Genomic DNA, 15,361 nt, shown 5'->3' on the forward strand with positions numbered 1-15,361 from the left:
ATTACTGCAGCTTTTAAAAGAACTTGACATCAATGTCCATCAACTGATGAATGGATAAAGAAATTGTGGTTTATATACACAACGGAATACTAAGTGGCAATGAGAAACAATGAAATATGGCCTTCTGTAGCAACGTGGATGGAACTGGAGAGCGTTATGCTAAGTGAAATAAGTCATACAGAGAAAGACAGATACCATATGTTTTCACTCTTATGTGGATCCTGAGAAACTTCACAGAAGACCAAGGGGGAGGGGAAGGAAAAAACAAAAAAGGTTAGAGAGGAAGGGAGCCAAAACATAACAGACTGTTAAAAACTTACAACAAAGTGAGGGTTGATGGGGGTGGGAGGGAAGGGAGGGTGGGTGATGGGTATTGAGGAGGGCACCTGTTGGGATGAGCACTGGGTGTTGTATGGAAACCAATTTGACAATAAATTTCATATTTAAAAAAATAAAAATAAAAAAAATAAAAGAACTTGACATCAGATTAAGCAAAGGCTTCCACTTTGGTTATCTGGCTATTCCTGGTCCTCTGTATTTCTATATACCTTTTAGAATCCACTCATCAAATTTCTCATAAAATCTCTCTGAATTTCTACTTTTTAACTATTTTGGTCACTTAGTATGCATTTTGAAACAACCCTACAAACTGTTTTTGAATATACACATGTAACGTGAGAATGGTAAATATCAAACTGAAGTCAGGCGTCACCTCTGGGGAGGAGAGCAGGAAGGAGAATGTCATCGGGGAGGGCTAGGTGTTATCAACTGCATTTCTGATGCTTTCATGCTCTAAAAGAATCTGTGGTAAAACCTTAGCACTTTTGAGGGAGGAAGGCTGCAGCTTAGCTGGAAAGAGGGCACACAGTCATGTTATTAGCAAATCAAATCAAGAAATAGATGTATGTTTAGAATATTTTGTCTTTTTAAAAATAAATAAAAATAAATATAATACACTTACTTGGTTCTCAAAAAGCAGTTAACCTGGAGTTCAAAATCTGCCAAATGGGCTCTACAGGGGTCATGTATTTATCATTCAGTATCTTTCATAGTGAATCACGGCCTATAATTGTAATTTATAACTCTCACAGGGAGGCCCTTTAGAAAATAAATTCTTCCCTCATACTGAAAGAAAACATTTGATTCATTCCTCAGCCAAGTGAGAGAAAGAATAATTAAGCTATCTACTATATAAATTACTGCTTATTTTAACCATTCTTCATTTCCAAGACCACAAGATTACACATAACAAAATGCCAACATAAAGGCACAAAGTTTGAAAAGCTGTGCAGTAATGTGATCACAAAGTAATTCTCAATTCTCTATTTAAACACAGGCTGACTGTAAGTCCTAACATTTCAGATGAACCCAAATGTTCCTCTAACCCTTTGAGTAAAGGAGCAGAGCCCATCTCTAATTGCATCAGTGAAGTGACCTGTTTTTCCTATTGCGCAGGATGAAATAAATTAAAGACACAGAACAACCTCACTTACCTTCCTTGACTAAGAATTCAATAAGGTAAACTACTTGGATTTAATTTGGTTCCCAGAACATTAATATATATCTTGGGTTTTCCATTTGAATTGGCTCTAATCAACACTTGTTATGTTTCTGATAACTCTCAGGATCTCATTCCTAGGTTGAGTGGCTTTGAGGTTAGTATTTCAGCCCTTTTCCCCTTACGCCAAGATAGTTAACATAGTTGGATATGCCATGGTGACCCTGATTTTCTATGCTCAATCTGAAATACAGCCACACATGCCCATGAGCCCCATCCAGTTGTTCTATGAAAAGTAGGCACAGCGCGTTCTAGGCAAAAGGAACATTTCACATTTGACTTGGGATCAAACTCTAAGGGATGATTTCAAGCATTAGCCAGCTTAAGGTAGGCTATAGGCTGGAATAGCTTTTCTAGCTGCCTTATCATCCCATTTCATAAGTGACTGTTTATTCATAGAAATGCCTGTGGTAATAAGAGACAGCACTGCCTACGGGGCCTAATTGTACACATCTGGTATCACAGTTAGTGAAGTAATGCAGAAAAATAAGCCTTATTTACATGAGTTCAGTATAAATATCAGAAAACAACAAGTTGCCATCACAGACCACTCCAACTGCCTTGAAAATGAGGTGACAAGACTCTGCTAAGGACTTCTGGAAGACTTTTCCTCACACTTAAAAGGAAACAAAAGTGTTCTGTTTTCTGCTTCTGGACCTTGTTGTATGAGGGGAGGCTCCGTGCTCCTGCCACCATCCTTCAAGTCTAAGGGGGAAAAAGCATTCAAGGTTCTAGAGCCCTGGCATCACTGAGGGATGCCTGCTGTTGTTCTTATTTTAACTACCCTGAGTTGGGTTTTTCTTGGTTGAAGCCAGAAGCATCCCTAATTCAATCTTGTTAACAATCACTCTCTATATTAAGACCTGAGACAAAAAACCCATTGACCGACTCATCCTTGTTTAATTGACATGTTCTTTCTTTCTATGACAATTCCTTCAAAACTATATTTGTTTCTGGTCTCTATTCTGATGATTTCCTCTTAAAACTATACATTTTTCTCCCCAGCTTTATGAAGGTATAATTGACAAACCAAAGTTATATATAATTAAGGTACACAATGTGATGGTTTGAAATATATATATCATTTATATATATATAATGAAATTTTTAATTTATATTTTTATGTTTATATATATAATGAAATATTTAGTAAAACTGTAACTTTTAACTTTATGATCCATCAATTATTAGTATTCAGTTTAGATGATTCTGTTTAGTACTAATGTACCCTTCAGTTTCCAGAGACAGAAATACCAAAACCTCCTCTAGTCAGTTAATTCCCAAAATATATTGCACATAATTTGTCAGATTTTATGGATGTTGGCAAGATTTAAAGTCTAATGTACTGTCTATAAATAGGAAGTTCTTGTATACTTCCAAGGTTAATAGCCAAGAAAATGTAATATGGATATTGAATGTGTGTACATATAAAGGTCACATAACACACATCCTTCTAATCTATGCTATGAGAAAGCTGTGGAAGAAGACACTGATGGGCTCATTCTTTTTTTTTTTTTTAAGTGCCTCAAACAAACAAACAAAAAAAACTGTGGTAGCAATTTTTGAAATATGTAAGTGCATCACAAGACCCCTGCCTTAACGATAGCAAAAAAACAGTCAAAAATCCACAGGCCTCTGATGATAGAGGCTCCAATACAAACATGGGGCCACAGTCCAGAGGATTCCATAGACTACAGGTCAATGAAACATCCTCACATCCCACGAGTAGGGTTATATAACACTAATGTTGCCAAAGCAAGCTAAAGATGGGAACTATGGGCAGGAAGGGTCAGGAATCACGAGGACTACAGCCGCTGCACTGAGAATAGTGTGTTTCATAGTAGTTACGGTAGTGGTGGTGATAATATTGGTGGTGGTAAAAATATGAATAATAGTTAACCTGGATGAAACACTTACTATGTGATAGGCTCTGATATAAATGCTTTACATATAAGCACTATATTCCCAAAACAAACTTGTCCATTCTCTTGCTCACTGCATGTCTCCTCATTTTGCAGTCAACGATGATTACAGAGCACATATAAAAGGTTCTATAGATGGTCAGGTCCCCCACTTCTTCATCTACCTCTATTATAGGCATAGCTCCCAGATATTACAGGTTCAGTTCAGGGTGCCCATAATAAAGCAAGTATCACAATAAAGCAAGTCATATGAACTTTTTGGTTTCCCAGTACATACAAAAGTTATGTTTATGCTATACTGTAGCCTTTTAAATGTGCAATAGCATTAGGTCTTAAAAAACAATGTATATGCCTAATTAAAAAATATTTTATTGCTAACCATCATCTGAGCTTTCCATGAATTGTAATCTTTTTGCTGGTGGAGGGTCTTGCCTTCATGTTGATGGCTGCTGACTGAACAGAGTGGTGGTTGCTGAAGGTGGGGTGGCTGTGGCAATTTCTTAAAATAAGACATCAATGAAGTTGGCCACATTGATTGACTCTTCCTTTCACAAACAGTTTCTCTGTAGCTTGTGATGCTATTTAATAGCATTTTACCCACAGAACTTATTTCTGTGGAGTCCATCTTATTAAACCCTGTTTTGTCAACTGTTTTATCAACTAAGTTTATGTAATATTCTGAATCCTTTGTTGTCATTTCAACAGTCCCCACAGTAGCCTGACCAGGAGTAGATGCCATCTCAAGAAACTATTTTCTTTGTTCATCCATAAGAAGGAACTCCTCACCTGTTCAAGTTTGAAAACAAGATTGCAACCATTCAGGCACATCTTCAGGCTCCACTTCTAATTCCAGTTCTCTGGCTCTTTCCACCCCATCTACAGTTACGTCTTCCACTGAAGTACTAAACCCCTCCAAAGTCATCTATGGGGGTGGGAATCAGCTTCTCCCAATGTTCTGTTCATGTTGATGCTTTGATCTTTTCCCATGAATCATGCATGCTCTTAATGGCATCTGGGATGGTGAATCCTTTCCAGAATACTTTCAATACAGTTTGCTCAGATCCATCAGAGGAATCACTGTTGCAGCTACAGCCTTACTAAATGTATTTTTTATTTATTTATTTTTGAGAGAGAGAGAGCAAGTTGGAGAGGAGCAGAGAGAGAGAGGGGGACAGAGGATCTGAAGCAGGTTCTGTGCTGATAGCCAAGAGCCTGATGGCAGGGCTTGAACTCACGAACTGTGAGATCATGACCTGAGCTGAAGTTGGACGCTTAACCAACTGAGGCACCCAAGTGCCCCACAAAATGTATTTCTTAAATAACAAGACTTGAAAGTCAAAATTAACCCTTGACCCATGAGTTGCAGAATGGATGCTGTGTTAGGAGGCATGAAGACAACATTAATCTCATCATATATCTCTATCACAGCTGTTGGGTGACCAGGTACATTGTCAATGAACAGGCATATTTTGAAAAAGATCTTTCTGAACAGTAGGTCTCAAGAGAGGTCTTAAAATATTCAGTAAACCATGTCGTAAACAGATGTGCTATCATCCAGGCTCTGGGTTTTTGGAACAGTAAATGAGCATCGGCTTCAACTTCAAGTCACCAGCTGCATTAGCCTGTAACAAGAAAGTCAGCTTGTATTTTGAAGCTTTGAAGGCAGGCACTGACTTCTCCTCTCTAGCTATTCAAGTCCTAGATGGCATCTTTCTCCAACAGAAGGCTGTTTGGTCTACACTGAAAATCTGTTGTGTAGTGCATCCACCTTCATTAATGATCTTAGCTAGATTCTCTGGATAGCTTGCTACAGCCTCTATGTTAGCACTTGCTGCTTTACAGTTTACACTTTGATGTTATGGAGATGGCTTCTTTCCTTAAACCTCTGCTAGCTTCAAATCTTTCTTCTGCAGCTTCCTCACCTGGCTCAGCCCTCACAGAACTGAAGAGAGTCTGGATACCCTGGATTCAGCTTTGGCTTCAGGGACTGTTGTGACTGGTTACCTTTCATCTGGATTACTAAAACTTTCTCCATATCAGCAATCGGGTGGCTTTTGTTTCTTATTCATGTGTTCACTGGAGTAGCACTTTTAATTCTTTCAAGAACTTTTCTTTGCATTCACAACTTGGCTAACTGTTTGGGGCTAGAGGCCTAGCTTTCGGACTGTCTCAGCATTCGACATGCCTTCCTCACTAAGCTTCATCATTTGTAGCTTGATTTAAAGTGAGAGACATGTAACTCTTCTTTTTACTTGAACACACAGAGACCACTATAGGGTGATTAATTGGTCTGATTTCAATATTGTCGTATCTCAGGAAATAGGGAGGCCCAAGGAAAGGGAGATGGGAACCAGCTGGTTGGTGGAGCAGTCAGAACACACACTTTTTTTTATTAAGTTCACTGTCTTATACGGGCATGGTTGGTGGTGCCCCAAAACATTTACATCAGTAACATCAAAGATCATTGATCACAGATCACCTAAGGAATATAATGATAATGAAAAAGTTTGAAATACTGCAAGAATTACCCATATGTGACACAGAGACACAAAGTGAGCAAATGTTACTGGAAAAATGGAGTCAATAGACTTGTTCGACACAGGGTTGCCACAAACCTTTATTTTGTAAAATACGCCACACCTGTGATTTGCAATAAAATGCAGCACAAGAAGTGAGATATGCCTGCAGTTTCTTCTGGGATAAATATCCCTTTTTTAGAAAAAGAACAATAGTTATGTGTTTTCTGTATACATGTAAGATGGGAAAAAATGCACATGGAAATAGTGAAAAACTGTGAGATCCATTAATATCACCGCAGCACAACAAAGCTGATGGGATTCTCACAGCTGGATTTATTTGGGGACAGAATGAAGAAAGTCTGCATCCTCCTGCATTAAGTCTCTATAGACAACATTTATGATAATGACAGCAGAACTAGATCTAGGAGCTAGTCCAAGCCATGGAGATTAGCACGTAATCACAGGCTCAAGTCCTAATACAATTCTGGAGAGACATGGAGGGATTTCAAGAATTAAACTAGGAAAAAAGGATTAAAAAAAAAAAAAGGAAGAAGAAAATTTTAGCCTCCACATGCATTGGTCAGTGTCAGCAAAATTCTACATGTTCCATTATAGTACTTCTATATTATTTTATTATTATCTTTGATAATTCTGTCTCTTCTTCCAGACTATAAACAACTTGATGTCAGTAACTGTCAATTTCATCTTACTGATTCCAGAATAGTGTTTTGGTCTAGGGACAACAGAGTTCACTAGTTCAGTATCAGGAGCTCGCTGGAGTCCACTGCAGACAAAATCCTAGCTCAGTCACTTACTACTAGAGTCCTTATGGTTGAGCTACTTGGTGGTTCCAAGCCTCAGTTTCATCACCTATAAAACCAGTTTACAGTACCCACCCCATTAGATTGTGTTAATGAAAGTTATAATATCAGCAAAATATTTAGTCCAGTGGCCTGTACACAGCACTCAACAAATGGCAAGTATTATAAGCTATTTAATGAATTAATGTACAACATGTGGGCCACTAAACTATGATTGCTGGAAGACATCAATAAGGGAAAATGGCCAACCCTAGCCTTTAGAAACTACCAGTCTTCATATAACCCAGCATCCCCTGCTGATGCTTGGTACTACAGGGAGAGCAAGGACAAACTGTGACACACTTTCCCTCAGGTGTCTACCCATGATTGACCTCACAGATGACCTTCACAGTCAAGGTCCTGCTGATGCCTGCACCACATTTTGTGTACATCCAGCCTCATCCTTCACATCTTGGATTGTATGTTTTCTAATTTAAGTACTGACAGCTTCTCTTCATAAATTACTTAAAGTACACAAACACATCTCTGACTAGAGCACAGTTTAAATTCACATTTAAACCGTGTGAGATTATTTATACAGTCTCCTCTCACTGACAAATACAATGAATGAATGAATGAATGAATGAGAGAGAGGAGATAGAAAGGAAGAAAGGAGGGAGGAAAGACAGAAGGGAAGAGAAAAAAGAAAGGAAGAGAAGGGAAGGGAAGGGAAGGTAGGAAGAAGGAAGAGAAGAAAAAAGAGGGCAAAGAAGAAGGCAGGAAGACCTCTGGCAGGTCATAAAAACAAAAGTGTTACAGTACTGCACCTGAAATTTATGGTAACAAAATCAAAGGCAAGAAGAAGAGTTTCAAGTTTTGTGCAAAGGAATCATAATTTGTTGTAATAGTTATACTAAACAGAAATTTAGAATGCATCAGAGGAGGAAGTGAGTTTAATCACCTGGTCAGACTATCTCACTTTATTATCTCATTTTACTGATGAGGCAGCTGAGGCTCTGACAAGTAAGATGACTTTGCCCATCATTACGCAGCTGCAGAATGTGGTCCATGGATCAACAGCATCGGCATCGTCTGGTAATTTGTTAGAAATGCAGACTCTCAGGCTCCATGTTAGCCATACTAAATCAGAATCTGCGCTTTAATAAGTTCCTTGGGTGATTCATCTGAACATTGAAGTTTGAGAAGCATTAACACAAGCAGCTTGTTACTAGTAAGTTAATAACCTGGATGATTTACTCAATGCTTTATTTTTCTATAAACTATACACCAATCTTTGGATCTGTTAGAAAAATTTAAATCCTTTAGCTGTGAAGAATCAACCTATGGATTTTACACTCAGGATAGAACTTTGGGAAACGGCTCTTCGAAGCCCTGAATAAACATGTGCTAACACATAACACACAGTGACCACTTGGCTACCGTTTCCTCATCTGTCAAGTGGAAAGAACAACAGTACCTAAACTCAGAAGGTTATTAAGAGGACTAAACGAAGGCATGTTAAGTCTTTAGAATAACAGACATAGAGTAAGGCCTCAATGACTGTTAAGCTTGGAGTGTGACTGTTGTTAGCTCTTACCTAGGGTACATAGGGTGTAGTGCAATAGGCTTGCACACCGCAGCCCATGATTCTCACCTGTTCTGGCTGCAATGACACATGTATGAAGTACTATTCAGGATTACGAATAAGTTTAGCCTGTGCCCACAAAAGACAGCCGACAAAACTCCTTAATGGGGTGAAAACATAACAACCAACATTGCTGAAACTTGGCTTGCTGACTTTTCCACTCAGTGCACTGAAGTGGCAAATTTCACCTAGAGGCATTGGCAGGTGTACACACAACCAGTGCCCAGATGCCAGAGTCAGCCCAGCAAGGGGAGCTGGAGTGTGGGACAGAGATCTCTTGTGCAGAATGAGACGACACTTGTATGATAAAACCACCAGCTTGTTCATCCACGTTATTTCAAGCACCGATCCAGGTTGGGGAAAGAGAGCCATAACAGACAAAGCAGGTAACTCAAACCACGTAAAATAGAAACCAAAAATCAAAGTCACATTATAACCTGCGTTTCTTACTTACTAGACACACACAATGGTGTGAAGGTATTCAGGAAAGAGTGGCATAGAGGGGGTCTTGGGGTGATACAAATCAGACCATTGTTAGTCCCTAGAAGAGAGCCATCATGGTGAGATGGATAGATGGATTTATAAGACTATGCAGAGGAAGATGCCAGAGAAGCTGAGAGCCTAAAACATAATCTTGGATGGCTTCAAGGGAGATGAAAGAAAAGGAATTTCTGTCGCCTTCCAGCCCTCCACAATACAATTCCCAAATGGCTCCCAGGTTTCCCAGCCAGAGAAGCCACGTACTCAATAGCTGCCAGCAAACCTTCTCCCCGCCACATTCCCCGCCTCCCCTTGGAGAAGAGTCTTGCACAGTATTATGATCATGTTAAATATTCTTCTGAAGACAGGCCAAAAATATTAAGTGACAAAATGAGTCTCATTCCTTGCATGTATATGAACATGACTGTTCCACACCAATAGGTAAAAACTGCTAACACTCAGGTACTTGTCTGCATCACACTTATCTAAACACAAAATCTGCTCTATTATACCTTCCATGATGAAAATGGGATACATAAAGGTATACATGGTAAGTTGAATAATGGCTCCTCAAAGATGCCCACGTCCCAATCCCTGGAACCCGGGAATATGTTACCTTACATTCAAAAAGAACTTTACAGGGGCTCCTGGGTGGCTCAGTCAATTAAACATCTGACTCTCAAGCATAACAGATGCTTAAAAACTGAGAACAAACTGAGGGTTGATGGGGGGTGGGAGGGAGGGGAGGGTGGGTGATGGGTATTGAGGAGGGCACCTTTTGGGATGAGCACTGGGTGTTGTATGGAAACCAATTTGACAATAAATTTCATATATTGAAAAAATAAATAAATAAACATCTGACTCTTGATGTCGGTTCAGGTCATGATCTCACAGTTTGGGGGTTCGAGCCCCACATCGGGCTCTGCGCTGACAGGGCAGTACGTGTTTGGGATTCTCTTTCTCCCCCTGTCTGTCCTTCCCCTATGCGTGCTCTGTCTCTCTCTCTCTCTCTCTCAAAATAAATAAACAAACATGAAAAAAAAAAAAAAGAACTTTACAGATGTGATTAAGAAAGGATCTTGGGGTGTGGAGATTATCTTAAATGATCTTGGTAGACTCCATGTAATCACAAGCGTCCTTTTCTTTTCTTGTGAGAGGAAGACAAAATTTCAGAGGTGATGTGACCAGAGAGGGAAGGAGAGGGGAAAAGGCAATGTGGGAGGAAACCATGATCGAAGAATAAGAACAGCCCTATAAATTTTCACAGGCAAGGAAACAGATTCCCTCCCACCTTGAGCCACCAGAAGGAACCAGCCCCACTGACACCTTTGTTTCAGCCCAATCTCAGACTGGTTCTGCATTTCTGACCTCTGGAACTAAGAAAGGACACTGTTTTAAGCTGCTAGATTTGTGGCAATTCGTTGTGACAGCAATAGGGAGCTAACACAGAATATAATCAATAAATACTAATTATAAGTGAATAATTAGGAAACAGCTCTCTGTGATCTATAATTTACAAAGTATTTTATATTTTTCAGTGATCAAATCCTAGCTGCTCATCAGAAATTCTTAAGTTTATTACACAAAGACAGCCATTTAGGTTATATAATAGTGCAAGTATGCATACATTGACTTTAAAATCTGAAAGCAAGGGGCGCCTGGGTGGCGCAGTCGGTTAAGTGTCCGACTTCAGCCAGGTCACGATCTTGCGGTCCGGGAGTTCGAGCCCCGCGTTGGGCTCTGGGCTGATGGCTCAGAGCCTGGAGCCTGTTTCCAATTGTGTCTCCCTCTCTCTCTGCCCCTCCCCCGTTCATGCTCTGTCTCTCTCTGTCCCAAAAATAAATAAACGTTGAAAAAAAAAAATCTGAAAGCAAAAGAAATTACAAAAAATGTATTCATGTAATACAAGAAACCCATAGTCTATTCCTGGATATCTTGGTATCTCCTAACAGATGACAGTTAAAGTGCACTTAAAATTGGACCTAAACCACTCACTTATGGTAGCATCTGTGTTAGTCACCTGTGTGCGTCCCTCCAGTGTTGGGCACACTGCTCTGTACAGTGTTGGCTGGTGTTCCATCAATATTTGCCAATTAAATAAATGACTGAAAAAATGAATGAGAAAAACTTACACCCTTAGCCAGGTTTTACTTTTGATCATTCAGATGGAGCTTTATTCCAAATTAACCTAGAAGGACTTGGTGCTAGAATAAAAAAAAAAAAAAAACAGCTTCCTTAAAAAAAAATAGGATTTTTTTAAAAAGGCCATTAAAGATGGAGTCAAAATGTAAATAAATTATAGGAGATTTTCCAGTTCTGGTTAGGAGGCAAAAGGTCACAGAAAACCATCGGCCCCACTATAGCGATGAGAAAACAATAACTTTAGAGATCTTATTTGTCATACAAGATATTGAGGAGATCTGGACACAAGTCTAATCGAACAGACTGCCTTCTACTGTCCTACTGTCTGGGGGACAGACATTGATGGATATTTCCCCTACTGGTGCATGAGTGGGCAGAACTAGCCTGCTTTTGGTAAAGAAACCTTGCTGGAATAAGGAATAATGAGCCAAACTCTTTTCAGCCAAGCATTGGTGGGTGTGGTAGACTGGAAAGTGGGGGAATGGCTAGCTAGCCCTCACTGCCAGCCAATCCTCCTTCATAATACTTTTGCTTGGCAGCTACTGGTGGGTAGAAGCTGGCAACTGGTGGAAAGTAGAGAGATCACATATCATGTGCATAGATCCCAAAGTCAGCTGCAGGGCCAGATCTCACCACCAAGGGGATGGCAGATGTGAAATGCGGTTCAACTCCTGATTAGAACGAAGAGACCTGGCCTACACACTTTAGCTGCCTGACAGGGGAAAGGACAAGGCTTGCTGAGGACATATACTACCTATTTCGGTTTCTTTGTTCTTTTATATACAATATAAAAGTGAGACACATGAAAAAGCAGGAAAAGTGTGACCCATAACTAAGAAGAAAAAAAGAATAAAAGGAGAACAACAGGTAACAAAATGGTTGGAATTAACAAGACAAAAATAACTACTACATGACAATGCTAAAGAATTTAAGGTAAAATGTACAAAATGGGTGAGAAGACGAAGAATCCTCCAGAGTAATAAAAACTCTAAAAAAGAAGCAAATAGAAATTGTAGAACTGGTAAGTACAATATGAATTCATTGGAGGGGCTTAATGGTTAAGTGGACAAGATAGAAAAGGCTGGTAAATCCAAAGATAAGGGAATAAAAACTATCCAAAATAAAGCACAGAGTGAAAAAAAAAAACCCAATAATAAAAAACACACCCTGAGAATCAGAGTACTAAGGCATAACTTCAAACAGTCTGACACACATGTAGTTGCAGCCTGAACAGAAAAGAAAGAATAGAGTATAATTGTTGGAAAAGATATTAGATGAGGGTTTCAAAGATGGTTGAAAAGACATTAAATCCAACACAGTGAAACTCTAAGCTGTAAAACAGAAAATCATATACAGGGCAAACCACTGAAAACCAGAGTAAAAAGATAAGACAATGAAATGACCTGTTTCAAGAGCTGAAAGGAAAACACATGCAAACACACACACACGCGCGCGCGCATGCACATGTGCATACAAACTGGCAACCTAGACACCTATAATCAAAGAAAATATTCCTAAAAAGTAAAAATGAAATAAAGGCATTTCCAAACAACCAAACTGAGCACATTCATGCTGCATTACAGGAAAATATTTAAGGAAGTTCTCCAGACCGAAGGGAAATGATCACAGAGAAAAACCAAGATCGGCAGAAAGGAACGATCAGTGGGGTAAGTATCAAGGGAGATATAAAACAACATCGTTTTAAATTTCTTTAAAAAGACAATTGGCTATTTGAAGCAAATAGAGCGACTACTGTGGGATTATAATACATGGAGAAATAAAATAACAATAATAATATAAAAATCAGGGGAGTAAAAAAATGACACTGTTGAAGGATATTTAATGTCTCATGAAGTTGTGTAATAGCTACTGATGGTAAAGGCTGATGCATTAATTATGTATATCGTAATCTAGAACAGCCACTTAAAAATAATACAAAATGGTGAAACTAAATAGTAACAGGAGTAATAAAATGGAATGTAAAAACAAACAAACCAAAAAAACAGAAACTCTCAGTTTCCAAATAAAGAAATGAAGAAAAGAAGGGGGAAATGAGGGAAGAAATAAAAAATGACAGAATTAAGCCCAAGAATATCCCATGTAATTATAGTAAATGTAAGATGTATTCAACACTCCAATGAAATAAAAAGGCCCAGTTCTACACAACGTTCAAGAGACACTTTTAAGAACATAGAGTGAAAATAAAAGGATGAAAAAGACACACATGACAAACACTAATCACAAGAAAGCCAGTGTGTCTATACTAGTATCAGAAAAACTAAACTTTAAGATGGCTATTTCATAATGATAAAATGGTCATAAACAAAGCCCAAAGTTGGTTCTTTGCTCAGACTAAAAGCTTCGTAAATCTTTTTTTTCTTCCGTATACAGCTTCCGATGGTTTATGAATTCCTGTGTTTATGGACCTCTATTTAAAACTTCTTCTCAAATGCACATTATTTTTTTTTTATTTTTTTTTAACGTTTATTCATTTTTGAGAGACAGAGAGAGACAGAGCATGAGCGGGGAAGGGGCAGAGAGGGAGACACAAAATCCGAAGCAGGCTCCAGGCTCTGAGCTGTCAGCACAGAGCCCGATGCGGGGCTTGAACTCACGAACTGTGAGATCATGACCTGAGCCAAAGTCAGATGCGCAACCGACTGGGCCACCCAGGCGTCCCACAAATTCACATTATTTTTAAATTCAACAAGTTTCTTTTCAAGTGCATGACCCCTTCAATTCTTGAAAATCATTATTATAATTAATATTTGATTCTTACAAGTCATGTTACCTGAAATTTCACCTTCTGGTTGATATCTGACACGCGGAACTGCTTCAGGAAACGCTCATCCTCACTCCAGAAGAGGCGGATATCAGGGATGTCATAGAGGATCATGGCCAGTCTTTCCAATCCCAGGCCAAAAGCCCAACCGATCTGATCTTGAGCACCAGCTACAATTAGGAAAGCAAAACACAACTGATGTAAAAAATACGAAGACTACAGGGTGCCTGGGTGGTTCAGTCGGTTGAGTGTCCAACTCTTGGTTTCGGCTCAGGTCATTGTCCTGTGGTTGTGGGGTCAAGTCCTACATCAAGCTTCATGCTGAGCATGGAGCCTACGTAAGATCTCTCCCTCTGCCCCGTTCCCCTGCTCACGAACTCTCTATCTCTAAAACAAACAAACAAAACATTTTTTTTAAATATATAAAGACTTCACAGGTGCATCCTACCTTCCTACTTGTGGGTAAATAACCAGTAACACTGCTTGTGAGCCTACTAGCAGGCAAGGCACTGGGGAGAGACATCCATAAGCCCATCCATAAGTTTTACATTTCTTGTGCTCCCCACATTCCTCACTTCCCTCCCTGAGGCACTCTGGAGTCACACTGCCTCTAATGTTGCCTTTCATTTTTTATTATATTCCAAGCACTTTAAGCCCTGCTTCCTGCCTCTGAAAAACAATTTTCCTGTAATCTTTATTTGCCCTGATTCAAATTTAGCCTACTATATGTAGAGAGAGAGAAAAAAGATGGTCTCTGTCCCTATGTGGCTTACTAAATGGGTGGGTATGTTGGAAGTGTGCCATAATGGACTGTTAATATTCAGAAAAATCCCTCATTTTGTTAAAACAACTTTTACCCTTAGTAAGAGCTACCTCAATAATGGATGGAGATCAAGCAAGCCAAGGTGGAACGTTTATTTAGTACCACTCACTCCAAAGGTAAAGTGTGTTGTTCACAGTACAGCAATGCTATGAACTCGAAGGGTTTATTTCACTTACCTGAAGCAGACTAAGACCAAAGACATAGACCTGCTGTATGAAGAAGGCAAGAGAGCAAGTCATACTACTTGAAAAGCTTACGGAAAGGGCTCATGAAAGGAACACAATTTCAACTGGACACTAAGGGTGTCTGGATCCTGGGCAGGCTGCAATGGCCTCAAGATTTTACTCCCGTCATACATGCCCCGTGTAAATCTCTCCCTCTGAGTGCAGTGGCCCTGGGAACAGAATGGGATTTCAGCCCTGTGATTAGTTACTTTATATTGAAGTTCATCTGAGCAAACCAGAGAGACTCTCCTGCTGGCCCAGGAAAAGTGAGCTGACACGCAGCGAGAGGGCCACGTGGCTAGGACCTGAGGGAGGCCTCTAAAAGTTGGGGGAAGCCCTGGTGGTCAGCAATAAGTGGGACCCTAATTCCTACAATCATAAGGAAATGAATTCTTCCAACAGGGTGAATGGGCTGAGAGGAGGACCAGAACTCCCGAAGAGCACATAGCCGTGCTGACCCCTTGAT

General features: G+C 39.6%; 1 protein-coding gene across 22 annotated transcripts in view; it reads right to left on the reverse strand.

Moving 5' to 3' along the window:
• The window catches only part of FARS2 (phenylalanyl-tRNA synthetase 2, mitochondrial), a 621,462-nt gene that overhangs the window by 276,801 nt on the left and 329,300 nt on the right, over window positions 1-15,361 (reverse strand). For all 22 annotated transcript variants that reach the window (XR_005786117.1, XR_005786118.1, XM_040460421.1 and 19 more), the window contains one exon: window positions 13,858-14,018. Coding sequence is in view for 20 of the 22 variants with exons in the window: in XM_040460421.1 (XP_040316355.1) it covers window positions 13,858-14,018 (161 nt within the window). In the remaining 2 variants the exon portion in view is untranslated. The remainder of the gene's footprint in view (window positions 1-13,857; window positions 14,019-15,361) is intronic.

The sequence above is a fragment of the Herpailurus yagouaroundi genome, unplaced genomic scaffold, assembly GCF_014898765.1.
Source record: "Herpailurus yagouaroundi ecotype Mexico unplaced genomic scaffold, PumYag 250, whole genome shotgun sequence".
In the NCBI taxonomy this organism is placed as follows: Eukaryota; Metazoa; Chordata; class Mammalia; order Carnivora; family Felidae; genus Herpailurus; species Herpailurus yagouaroundi.